At 40.6% G+C, this 13,505-nt stretch overlaps 1 protein-coding gene across 4 annotated transcripts in view; it reads right to left on the reverse strand.

Moving 5' to 3' along the window:
* HDAC4 (histone deacetylase 4) overlaps positions 1-13,505 on the reverse strand; it is a 129,824-nt gene that overhangs the window by 25,846 nt on the left and 90,473 nt on the right. For all 4 annotated transcript variants that reach the window (XM_081205325.1, XM_081205323.1, XM_081205324.1 and 1 more), the window contains exons 15-21: positions 13,062-13,195; positions 11,435-11,555; positions 8,153-8,199; positions 5,957-6,064; positions 5,553-5,608; positions 2,209-2,296; positions 202-321 (exon numbers count right to left, since the gene is read on the reverse strand). In XM_081205325.1, coding sequence (XP_081061451.1) covers positions 202-321; positions 2,209-2,296; positions 5,553-5,608; positions 5,957-6,064; positions 8,153-8,199; positions 11,435-11,555; positions 13,062-13,195 — 674 coding nt within the window. The remainder of the gene's footprint in view (positions 1-201; positions 322-2,208; positions 2,297-5,552; positions 5,609-5,956; positions 6,065-8,152; positions 8,200-11,434; positions 11,556-13,061; positions 13,196-13,505) is intronic.

Here is a 13,505-nt window from a genome sequence, read left to right on the forward strand (position 1 = left end):
ATGCATAGATGTGATGTTTGGTGTGCCTTAACAAGCAAACAACATGTCTGAATAGGGCATCAACACATTCATATTTGCCACACCCCCATACGAATTGTAGTGAAAGTCCTAATCCATTATTGCTTGAGTGACCTCTAAGATTGCAATACCATTATTATAAACAAATGCTGTAAGAACACATATCAAGATTATTATTATTACCTCATCAGGAGCTCCACTGCCCGGGAAGAAGTTTCCATCATCATAGCGATGTAGTGAAATATAAAGAACATTAGGATCATTGTAGAAAGCCTGCTGAGTACCATTTCCATGGTGTACATCCTTCAGGGATAAAGATGATATCATATGAGAAGGTTTATAACATGATAGGCTGTCTACATTAACACTAACTGTAATGCAACGTTTCATGTTCATGCTACCAAAGCCCTGCAGGGGGAAGGCTCAGCAAGGCACAATTTCATACCACCAATTTTAGTAACACTAATGTATGGTTAAATGATTGTGACAATGCTTGTTGCATTATGCTTGGTTGTCACATGAGATGCATACTGCGAAGGGACTCACTTTCAGTCCTATAAATAGAAGATGCAAAAGGTGGACTGGCAAGTAAGCATTTCTGAACATAGAGAACTGCCCTGCAATAATTTCAACTATGTATAGTAACATCATCAAAACTAGTAAGAATTGATTCTTCCAGTGATAAAGGATGTAAAGCCTACACACAAACGTGGGGCCAGGTGAAAGTATGGCCATGCTACTCCTTGCTTGTGTGAGTACCCTTCAGACAAGGGTCTCTGCATCTCTGAGAGAAGAGTCCAAGAAAAGAGATTGGAAATGACTGAAAAACACTGCAAGGGAAATCCAGGGAACACCTGAACTGGGATGCTGGGTGTGCCCTGCTAGCATGACCCTCCACCGCCCTGCCCTGCCCCCTGTGTTTTGACTGCTGTCTCACTTTCTTGTTTAGTGGTGGTGTGGCAGGCAGGGTGGGAACAGGGCCATAGGTAGACCTGGCCCTCATATTAATTTACAACTGAACATGCTGCCTGATAGAATATACAGAAGACACCAATCTAATAGTGCCTTATAACAGATAGACAGGAAGGTCCAAACTGCCATGTTGCAAATGTCCTTGATAGAGAACAAATATGAAGTGCCACAGAAATTGCTGCAGCAGCACTTCCTGGGGCAGCAAAACTAGTAGCAAAGCCAATACAATTGCTGCTGGTGGTTTGAGGAATGGCAAGTCTGTGCACTCTCTCCTTCTATGTAATAAAGAGAAGTTCAACCCATCCACTGCAATCTCCCTCCCTCAAACATCAATCATATGCCACTGGTGTTCCTTAGGATGTAACAACTAGGCAGAAACCAAGGGGATTAGTTTAGTGTGAAGATCTGGGTAAAACGTGCACAATTCTTTACTGGCTGAAAGGGCTCCTCTCTCTCCAACTTCCCTGTGCAGATGTGGATGCAGTGGCAAGCAGGCCTGCCTACCACTTTTCAGGGTAGTGCCCTTAAGACACGACACCCTTCAGGTGTAGTTGGACTCCAACTCCTGCCAGCCCCAACCAGCATGGCCTACGGTCTAGAATGATCAGAGCTGCAGTTCAGCAACCCCGGCCTTTAAAGAGCAGAATATATAGGTTCAAATGACGTCTTAGTGTAAGTCCTCCAAAGGACAGGTGCTTCACAATAGGAACCTATGCGCCAGAAAAGAAAGCATGTGATGTGTGAATGCTTTCTTTGGCCCTGGTTTCCCTGGGGTAACAGACTGCCTTTTAGGGTGCTGTACTGAAATTTTTGGTCCAGTCCTGCTTCTAACAAGCTGAATATCTCCACAACAAAAGCAAAATACAGAGGAGACTTTCAGGTAGATGTTCCCTGGTGGGGCTAGATACCTAACTTGCCTCCAAAGCTTATAATGCTCTGGAAAGAAGGGGGCATCCCCATAATTATTAGCATTTTGCAAATGCTCCAGACATTAAGCCCTGTGCTGACTGAGAGCAAAGTGCTCTTCAACTTGGAATGCACGTTTGGTTGGCCTTGCTCTCCTGTCAACAAAGGAGAAAATCGAGCTCAAACGTTTTGAGGATTCGAACCCACATTTTATTGAGATTTAATGACTGCACTTTTGCTGACAGAGTTCTTGCATTTTGTACCTGTATTGGAAAGGGGGTGGGGTGTAAAAAAAAGTGCTGTTTCACTCACCCAATCCACTATAAGTATCTTGTTCACATTCAGTCTTTGCTGGAGAAGCTTGGCTGAAATTGCCACAGAATTAAAATAGCAAAAACCCCTGAAAGATAATAGATTATTATAGACGTATTTGTGGAAAGTACACTTGACAACTTCAGCACCAAACACTTTCCAAGGAAAATGACATATGCTGTTGCTTCAAAATGAGGAGATAAAATAAGACACTGAAATGTATATGAAGATGGCAATGCCAACTATTTAATGCACAGACTATTAGTTAGATCTGTGCCAAACACTCTCCATGTTCAACTTTCAGGTTTAAAGCACTGCATTTAGATTGGGGGGGGGGGCTTGTTAAAAAAAATACTGGAGGGGATGTTTAGTACTTTACTTGCCCCTGCTTGCTGCCATTTTGTTCCCTTGTTGTCCTTCAGAGTGATCACTAGCAACTTGGCGCTACTTAAACACGATGGTGACAGCATTACAGACGTACCCAAAGGAGTTTTATTGCAGAAAACTATTTTTTCCTTGGTGTAAAACTTGCATGATTTTGAAATAGTGCTGACCAGGTTTGGTTTAGCAAACTACAGTAATCCAATTCAAAAAATTTATAAACACACTCAAATAGCTTCAATGTAGATAAGGCCTACATCAAAGAAATTACCCTTGGTCAGGTGATGATGTTATGTAATCTTTCAGGGGTTATTGGTAGTGGAACAAAAAGAAAAAGAAAAAACCCCAAACCAAAAAACCATAATCTTCTGACTCCAAATGGATGTCACCTCATAAAATCTTGGAAGGGAACCCAAGGGCCATTTAGTCCAATCCCCTGCAATGCAGGAATTTTAACGAAAGCATCCAAGATAGACAGCCACCCAACCTCTGCTTAAAAACTTCCAAGGAAGGAGAGTCCACCACCCTCCGAAGGAGCTCTTACCATCATAAAGTTCTTCTTGATATTTAGTTGGAATCTTCTTTTCAATTTCTCTTTTATTTTATTTATTTACCTCTTTTATTTTATTTATTTATTTATTTGAGAGTTTCTATGCCCCACACTTCCTCCAGATCAGAGCACAGCATGACTTACAACAATAATATACAGTAAGGTCCTAGAACAGACATCCTGGGGGAAAGTGACAAGTGGGGTGCTACAGGGTTCTGTCCTGGGCCTGTTGTTGTTCGACATCTTTATAAATGACTTGGATGAAGGAATTGAGGGGATGCTCATCAAATTTGCAGATGACACCAAACTGTGAGGAGTAGCTAATGCCGCGGAAGACAGAACTGGGTTCCAAGATGACCTTGACAGATTGGAGAACTAGACCCATTTCAATAAGGATAAATGTAAGGTTCTACACTTCAGCAGGAAAAACCTGCTGCACAAATATAAGATGGAGGCACCTGGTTTGCCATAACATGTGAAAAGGACCTAGGGGTCTTAGAGCACAAGCTTAACATCAGTCAACAGTGCGATTCAGGCCATTAACGACAGACAGCTGCCCAATTCTTGGACCTGAGAACCACGTACCCACAGGACCTCCATCTTGCCAGGAATCAGTTTCAACTTACTGTTCCTCATCCTCTCCACCACTACATCCAAGAACTGGTCCAAGATGTGCAAAGCCTTGCCTGACTCAGTTGGTACAATGAAACAGAGCTTGGTGTCATCATCAGGTGACACTGCTTTCCAATAGATTGTAAATAACACTGGAAACAGAATAGAACCCTGTGGCACCCCAAAACCAAGGGGTCAATCTGGCTTCACCCAATGATACTTTCTAGTAGTGACTCTGAGGTGAAACAAGTCCATTCTATCACGCTGTGGGACAAGGAGTAAGCAGGGACTGCAGGGCCTCTCCATCAGGATTCTAAAAGGTTAGCAACTTCTGACTCCTTTTCTCCTTGAAATATTTCCATTTCAGATGGTCATTACAAGAACTCTGCAACAAAGAAATACAGTAAGGCCGCAACTTACGCGCATTTAATTTGTGCGCATTCAGCTTTACGGGCTCGGCAAAAATTAAATAAAATAAATAAAAAGGAGCGGAAAGGGGGTGGGGTTCTGGGGAAAATGACACTGGCAATCCCACCAGCTACTGAACCCAATGGATTTTGACTATATGTGATTTAACTTTAAGCACAATCCCCAGAATGTAACCCCCATGTAAGTTGCGGGCTTACCATAGTGTCTGAGATACCATTTTCCTCCTCCCTCCCTTTTCTGTCATGTCTTCTAAATTGCAATGTTGGTTGTAAGTCGGTCTAATCAATGACATTTGTAAGCTGCTCTGGGAGCCTTATTTGGCTGAAGAGCTGGATAAAAATACTTTTTAATTATTTAAAGCCTGCCTCTCCTTCAAGCTCTCTGACAATCATAAATGACTTTAGGAGGCAGTTGTAGAAGGTAGGAAAGTCCTCCCGCTTCTCCAGTTCTCCCCAGTTTGGAGAGTCTCCCCCTTGCAGATGGCATGGGGTGCTTACTAGGGATGGGCGTCCAAAACCAGTTTGAAGTCTACATTGTGTTATCAGTTTCATAATTTTTGACCTGGCAATATATCGGGAATCATGAGGAGTGGGTGGGTACTATGCAAAGATCACAATGTGGGAAAAACTGTGACCCAGTTAATGCTTCTCTCAATTCCTACTGCGCCTGTTAATTCTGCCAGCTCAGCTCTCCCCTGCCTCATGCAGGGCACAACGAATCACAAGAACAGGTGCTGGCAAAAATCACAATGCAGGAAAAACCATGAAGCCAGCCAATTCCTCTACATGGCTCTATCCTTATTTCAGACATCGTGGTATATCAATATGTCATGGTGTTTAGCTTGTGATCTATTGCAATGTTGAAAACCAGATATCGCCCAGCCTAGTGAATGGAACACTGAACTTCTGACTGGGGTATACCTGGGTGAATTCCAATGTACCATTCCACTTGTGAAATGTTTTTGTTGCCACAGAGAACGCTACAAACTTAATTGGTCCCCCAACACTACCTTCCTTGCTAGTCTACAGAGTTTTCCTAAACCTTTGGAACAGATTTTCAGAAGCTACAGGGAGCTACTGAAGGAAGTAGGAATCAGCAAAAAGGAGCTTTTGTTCTTCTATTTAAATGAATGCTCCTGATGTTCTGTTAACAGAATGGTGTTGGGTTTTACCCATTGTGTATGAAAAAGTCGCATGGGAAACACTATGAACTGATGCAAAAGGACAAGCATACATGCAAACTGCAAAACAAAAAAACAAGCTCAGTATTGACTTGGAGGTTTTTTCAGGTGAAAAAGACACCCCTGAAACTTTCAGCTCTAAGTTCTGTGAAAACACTAGTAAACGTAGCCAAAGCACAAACACATACTCACATGGGTGTGCTTTCTTCAGCATGGTGACCAGGAGGTCGAACTACGGCAAATCCATTCTACCAAAACAAAACCACATAAATTTCAACCATATTTAAATAATTGTAGCTAAGTCGCTATGTAGTTTGTGACATATTCTGCTGGGTTCTTCCCCACCCCCAGTACACAGATTCTGGGGGGAAAGGGTAGAAAACCAACCAACCAAAACCAAATTCTTTTACCTTTTAAAATACAGGAAAAATGTTTTAGCTGCTTCTTAAATCTTAGGCATGCTGCTGAAATCTGGGACTATTTCAGTAAGGATTACAGTTTACATTTGCACACGATTTATAAAATACAGTCCTCGTGACCAAGTTATTCTCAAATCCACAAAGTAATAAGCAAATCATCATTAGCATCATACTAACCTTTAGCTCCCCTGTAGCCACTTTAAAAACAAGCTCTATAACACAACCAACAGCAAGGCGAGCAGCACTGAAGGAATGGACCTCATTCCAAATTGTATCACTGTCAACCTACATAAAACAGATTCACATCAGTAAAGCTATTTTTCAAAGTCACAGACTTGTGTACTAAATTCTGTGGTTATGTTACTTGTGTAAGCTGCTTAATCATAATTGTGCTAATCATCAATATCTGATGGCACAATTCTTGCATTTTTGTCAAGTGAGATCAAACAAACCACAACGCTAGGACCTAGAAGTGGATCACAACCTGACCTATGACGGATTGCAACCGTGACATCACCATTCTATCTCTGTTTGCTTGTTGTTGTCTAGAGAGATCCATTAGGGAACTGTTTTAAGATGATGACTACAAGGACACTCCTTAGGCACTGTTTGGTGGGCTGCCACCATCCTAGATGAGACAAAGGACAGGACCCAGTTTTCTTTTCTTCACAAGTAAGAGAAATGGCAAGTGATCAGGTGCATTAGTTATCCAGCACTTTCTTGGAACTGGTGGAAATAGTGCAGTTCATTCTGTATTTTATAACTAGCCCAATCAATGACTGATTTAAATGCCTTATATATTAAAGCATACTGTAGTTATCAAATAGCATTACCACCACCATCATTATTAATAAGCATTATTAGCTACATTCTAGTTGTGTTTTAACTGCACAAATATTCCCATAAAATAGAACAATAAAACCATAAAATCTCAACATAATAAAACGTCAGCAAATTTCACAGGACATGTTAACAAAACAGCTAACAGACACATTTGTCCACAAAAGGAACAAATATAAATTTAAAGGTTTAAAAGGTGCTGGCAACAAGGATGGTCATAATTCCAGCGAAAAGGAGTTCCACAACTGGGACACCATAATAGAAAAGGCTCTGTGCTGTGTCACAAAGTAGCTGGGCATTTGTCTCTTATTATTGGGAGGTGTTTTCTGGTCAGAGGCCTTCCGTCTATGATATAAACTGATTTTCCCAATTGGAGTATAATTGGAACGGCGTGTGAGATTTTGTACTTGGCTATGTTGTGCTGCTTTAGGAATGCCCCTAATCGTTATAATCGTCTTTCATATGGTGAACCAGAAATTTCTTTTCTAATCTGAACTCTTTACATATCATCAACACTGTTGTATTTTACAATATTTTGGGTACAAAATCTGGTATAAAAAAGTGTCTGTGTGGTTTATCTTAAATGAGGCAAGTAAAAGGTATACTAGTTATGTAACAGGAACACGGTATCCTTCTGGACCGTCTAGAGGAGTTAGGAGCTGGGGGCACTGTTATGTTGCGGTTCCGCTCCTTCCTCCTGGGCCATGTCTAGAAAGTTTTCATATATGCTGTAAGCCACCCAGAGTGACTGGGGAAACTCAGTCAGATGGGAGGGGCATAAATAATAAAATTATTATATTATTAAATATTAACCTGCATTTAGTTTATAATTACACAAAACTGCATTGAGAGAATGTCAAGCACTCCCTCAAAGTCTCAAATAACTGCAGTAGTTGGAAGAGATGAGGGAACAGCCAACATGATATATACAGAGATAAATAAGCTGCTGAACCTGCCATGAAGGAGGCTTTGTGCAATAGGTAAGAGCCAAGGAGAAGCAGTGTCACCAATACAAAGCAATTTCAAACCGATTACACTGTTAGTTACAATAATCAGTGTTTATTTAGTGAAAACAGTCATTCTGTGTTGCATCCAATGGTGACTTTTGTGTTGATAAAAGTCTCTTTGATGCAGGAGGGGTTTCCATCCGAGGAATGGAGAGGGAGCAGATTTTTTATGATTCCCCCTCACAGCTAAGTTCCCTACCCTCCAACACGGGTTCCAGAGGCTTCAGGAAAATGTTCCAAAGAGTAAAGGGGGTAGTGAAAGGGGCATAGGTGAAAAATCACCTCCCCGTTCTGCTGATTCTACTGGTGACAGGCCTCATAGGATCAAAGAGCATTCTGTCAGTGGAGGAACACCACTGGATGCAACACAATTATTTCATGTAAAGATATTCTCCCTGCTTTAGATCTTACAGCAGCAGTCTGTGGTACAGATGAATACTATGTTATTCAATCATTTTAGCTATACACAGTGGAACTCTAACCTACAAGATACACACATTATTTTCATGGGGGAGGGAGTACTTACCCCAACGCCACCACAAGGGAGCCTGACAAACATTGATGTTAAAGAGCCTGGGGGAGTTAAGAGGAGAGCAAAAAACTGTTGAAACTGCACAATTCTCAGGCTTTTAGACTAAGCATTTTATGAACATGCACCTGATGTCAGCTGCAGGAGAAACCTACCCATTCACAGAATATTAAGTGTGGCATGTATACATCTACCTTCATTTGCCTCTTTCTTACACCTGTCGACTTTTGTTTTCCATAAACCTTCAGTCTAGAATAGATTCTCCTAAACTAACTTCCAATATATTCTATGTCATCCTAGTGACTTGTTATGGGTTGCAGTATTTATTTAAAGGGCATAATAGTGCCCTGGAATGGTTACAAAACCTTTCTCTGATTTATATACATCTTAATGCATTTTCAATCTGTTTTTTAAAGAACCACGCACATCTCAAAGTATATACGATTCTGAACAGGGCTCCAAACCAATTTCAAGAACATCCACATTCTCTGAAGACACTTCGGAAAAAGAAAATCATATCCGTATCATTCTGTCTGAGGGTATTAAAATGTTACCAGCAATTTAACAGAAACAAAAATCCAATGTGATAGTCAGATCATTCTGGCTCCAACTGAATATAATGGTAAGCCATGGTTAATGGTTTATTGGAAACACACCAAATGTGCCACAAAAACAGAACATGCCTAATTTACTCCTCCACATGAGCAAGCATGAGCAACCAACCATAATCCTCAGATTGTTATATCTGAACTGGAAATCATGGTTTGTCTTTGCTCAAATAAATCATGACCGATAAAGCCAAGGACATTTGACTTTACATTGTGGTTTCTTTGGAGTGAAACAAACCCAATCCCTGGGTTCCCTGCAACAATAAGCCAAGCATTGTGGTTTATGGCTCCTACTCACTAATGGAGAGGAGCAAAGTAGAAACAATCTGTGGATTCATGGTAAACCATAAATCATGACTTACCTTGATGTGCAAATGCACCAAACATGCAGTTTTCAATGAAAAGCACACCACTAGTGGCATCAGAATTGTTTCTCTATCAGCCTCTAACCAGAAAATGGCAAACCAATGCATATTGGGAAATATATGTAGGAAAAATGTCAGGGCACATATATAGGAAACATCTATTTTATGGGGGGGGGGGGACTAATGCAGGAATTCCTATGAAGAAGAATGATTATCACACATTTCTTGATTTCCAAGATAATAATCTCCATGAGGATATGGCCTGATTGCTTTGTTCTCAAAATTGGCTAAAGGTTAAAAATCGTGGTATTTAAATGAGAATCATCAATTATTTTATCATTTGCCACTCCACTAAATGTGTACCTTTCCCCAGGTGTAGCAGCAGCAATTGTGTGTTTACTTTCAACTTGTTCAGAAAACCTTATACCATTTTTCCAAATCCATTATGATCACACCAGAAAAAAATCACTTCCTGTTCCTAAATAATTGCTGAAATGTCAATCTATTGTTAACAAATGCACTATGTTGCTATTTTAAAAAATCACAGTGTGCTATTTTTTTGGCCCGGAGTGCTAATTCAAATGAAAAAAGGGGGTGCAAAATATGGTCTGAAGCTCAACATCAAAAAACCTAGGATCATGGCCACTGGTCCCATCACCTCCTGGCAAATAAAAGGGGAAGAAATGGAGGCAGTGAGAGATTTTACTTTCTTGGGCTCCATGATCACTGCAGATGGTGACAGCAGTCACGAAATTAAAAGATGCCTGCTTCTTGGGAGAAAAGCAATGACAAACCTAGACAGCATCTTAGAAAGCAGAGACATCACCTTGCCAACAAAGGTCCATATAGTAAAAGCTATGGTTTTCCCAGTAGTGATGTATGGAAGTGAGAGCTGGACCATAAAGAAGGCTGGTCGCCAAAGAATTGATGCTTTTGAATTCTGGTGCTGGAGGAGACTCTTGAGAGTCCCATGGACTGCAAGAAGATGAAACCTATCCATTCTTAAGGAAATCAGCCCTGAGGGCTCACTAGAAGGACAGATCCTGAAGCTGAGACTCCAATACCTTGGCCACCTCATGAAAAGAGAAGACTCCCTGGAAAAGACCCTGATGTTGGGAAAGATGGAGGGCACAAGGAGAAGGGGATGACAGAGGACGAGATGGTTGGATGGTGTTCTTGAAGCTACGAACATGAATTTGACCAAACTGCGGGAGGCAGTGGAAGACAGAAGTGCCTGGCGTCCATGGGGTCACGAAGAGTCGGACACGACTAAATGACTAAACAACAACTAATTCAAATACCTCACAGGTTGAAGTGTAAATGGGCTAACTTACTAGCCAAGTGTGTCATCACATCACTTAAAAACAAACAAACCTGAATGAGGTTACTATGACAAGGCCAATTGTCTCTAAAATTATATTATATGATCTTAATTATTTTTTATTCTTGTAAAAAATTGTTATTGTCCAATACCGCATACTTACTTAGGAGTAAGCCTATTGTACTCAGTGGGACTACTTACTTCCAAGTTCACATGCATACAACTGGGCTCTGTAAGGTTTTCCAAAATTGCATCCAGGAGCCCAACCAGCTATAAACCTTGAAGTTTCAAATATTATCAGATCACATTTTGAGGGTGCTCTAATTGACTTTTTGCACACCATTTGCCTAATTTCCCTGATATTCCAGGATTATTAAATTATTTGTTGGGGTAGCATGGAAATATGGAATCTGATCAGGGATTTATTAGCAATTATTGTAGTTGTTTTAGTTTACATTTCTTAAAACAGAACTTAAGATTTCTATTTGTTCTTAAAATGTGGTACACAGTCACGCCTTCAACATCCCATTTGCTTGCTTTGTTCTTAGCCTGCCACTGTAAGTTTTTTGTTTCTGTTTTAAATGTGGCTAGCACTATTTAAAATCTGGCTATGATTTTCTAGGCAACACACAAGACACATACAGAGATCCCTTGCAAATGAACAAGGCTTGATAAACATACAACAGCTTATCAATTCACCTCATTGGAGGAGGATGTGCTGTGTGTGTTTGTGTGTGTGTGTGTGTGTGTGTGTGTGCCTACGTGTATATCTGTGAGAAAGGTCCCTGGAAAAAAGCATTCTCCTACAACAGCTTATATAGATTTGAATGCAAATGAAGATCACAGAACTTTGGATTGAAACCCAGATAAAAAGGAGTAGACCATCATCATGTCCCTTGCATATCTCTATATGCAGAGATTACTAGAGTCAGGATGTATAGATTGATGCTCAAGGATGTAGAGAAGACTAAACGCCCTGCTGTACCTAACAGTTTCTTGCTGTCCAATTTCTGCCTATTCAGAGGGTTGGTACCATAAAGCAGGGTGTGGGCTTCTGAATGAACAGTCTGTAGTTCTTCTAGGGTAGCTTTTCTTCCACGGATACACTGCAAAAGAAAAGAAAACAATGAATTACATTTACTCTAAAAAAGCAGCAAACAGGGGGAAATATAACTGAAGTTAAACATAGGTTTATTTTCTAAGCTTATGTTTCATTTCCACATTTTTATTCTTAAATTTTTGAATTTCTTCTTCTCAAACTAAGCCAAGAAATTTAGGATGTTTTATGAAAACAGGTTTTTGTTATTCTGGCTACTGAAAATAACAAAAACAATTCATGAGCAATTAAACTGTCTCAGCAGGACTCACTGTGTTGAAATAATGTGGTAAAACTTGAAATAACTAAGTAAGACACATCAAATAAAATATTGCTTGACTATTACTCATCTAGTGCACACAGGAAAAACAATATGGTAGCCTTTTGATACCAGCTAATATGAGAGGATTGGAGTGGGTCTTAATACCCAACATATTTGTATTTAACAACAGTTTGATCTTGTGGACTCTTTTCTCTTTTCTCCAAATTCACTCAGATAATAACTAAATGAAGTTTAAAAAGGACTTGCACTGCAAGTTTTCCCTGGAGTTCCTTTCCCACATATTCAAGGCCTCTGATCTGAGATAACAGAAATGGATGAATGAATGAATATTGTATCTTAGATTGTTTGCAGTAACTATGCAGAGATAAACCACTGGACCCAGACTATGACCAACTCACACTCGGATCAGGCAATAAAATCCACAATAATGGTCTGGCATGCACATCGCACTACGTGAAATCATGGCTTAGTGCAATGCACAAGCAATTGGGCTCCAGTAGAAAAAATTGTGGTCACTGCACGCCTCCCTAGTTTGGTTGCTGCACTGTGTTGAGCTAAACCATGGTTTGGTTTAGTGTGCTTATGTTTAGCTTTTCCAGATAAACCACAAGCCCTAAGTCATAGGCCAAACCTTGGTTACACTTAATGGTTAATCTCAAGAGAGCTAAACCACCAGCCTGAATTCAGATGACACACAAAGTCAAACCATAATTTAGCTTATCACAATGCTAGAGCAAATCAATGTGGGAGTTAGGGGAGAGAAGCACAGCAGCCACAATCTCTTCTCTGGGAGCCCACACAGTCACAAGAAGACATGGTTTGGCTTAGTGTGAAATGCAAACCAATTATGCAAATGCAAGTAAATTATGTATTAACAAACTAGTCAGAAATTTCAACCTGTGCATCTTTAAAATAAAACCTAATAGGCTTAGAATAAGTCACATGAAATTGCAGAGTTTTCCCATGTATGTACTATGAGGTTGGTGTACACACGCAACAAAATGAAGTTGTAGAATCCCTGTGTTGTAGAGGGTTGGGTAACCTTTGACCACAGCTCTATTTCTGAAGGCCTGACCATGTAAAAACAACAACAGCACTCCACAACACTAGCACATCAGACAGGAAGGTTCTATCAGCATGCTGCATATATAAATTATATATATGGGCAGGCCTCATTTCCCCAGTATCACAAGTCTGTTTGCCTTTCCCCGATTCTATTAGGCCATCCATTACCTCACACTTGCTACGAAGACCTGTCTCCTGAAGCCGGGACCAAATGCTCTGGATTCTCCCTGCATGTTCTGGATGACTGTTTGTGTTGCCGCAAGTGCACTGGTGTTTCAGCATCAGAGTATCATACACAAGGCCTGCATTAGAGGATACAAAGTAACTGAGGCTGCAATCCTGTACTTATTTACCTGGGAGATAAACACTTCTGAGTAGATGTGTACAGAACTACATTATTAAATGCACTCTTATTATATGTGCATAGAATGTATTCTTTGAAGTAGAGTATTTTGAATTGATTTTTGGACACAGCTTTACCAAAAACATGGGACGCGGGTGGTGCTGTGGGTTAAACCACAGGAGCCTAGGAGTTGCTGATCAGAAGTTTGGTGGTTCAAATCCCCGCGATGGGGTGAGCTCCCGTTGCTCGGTCCCTGCTCCTGCCAACCT

This window comes from Podarcis bocagei (assembly GCF_964188305.1).
Source record: "Podarcis bocagei genome assembly, chromosome: 1".
Taxonomy (NCBI): Eukaryota; Metazoa; Chordata; class Lepidosauria; order Squamata; family Lacertidae; genus Podarcis; species Podarcis bocagei.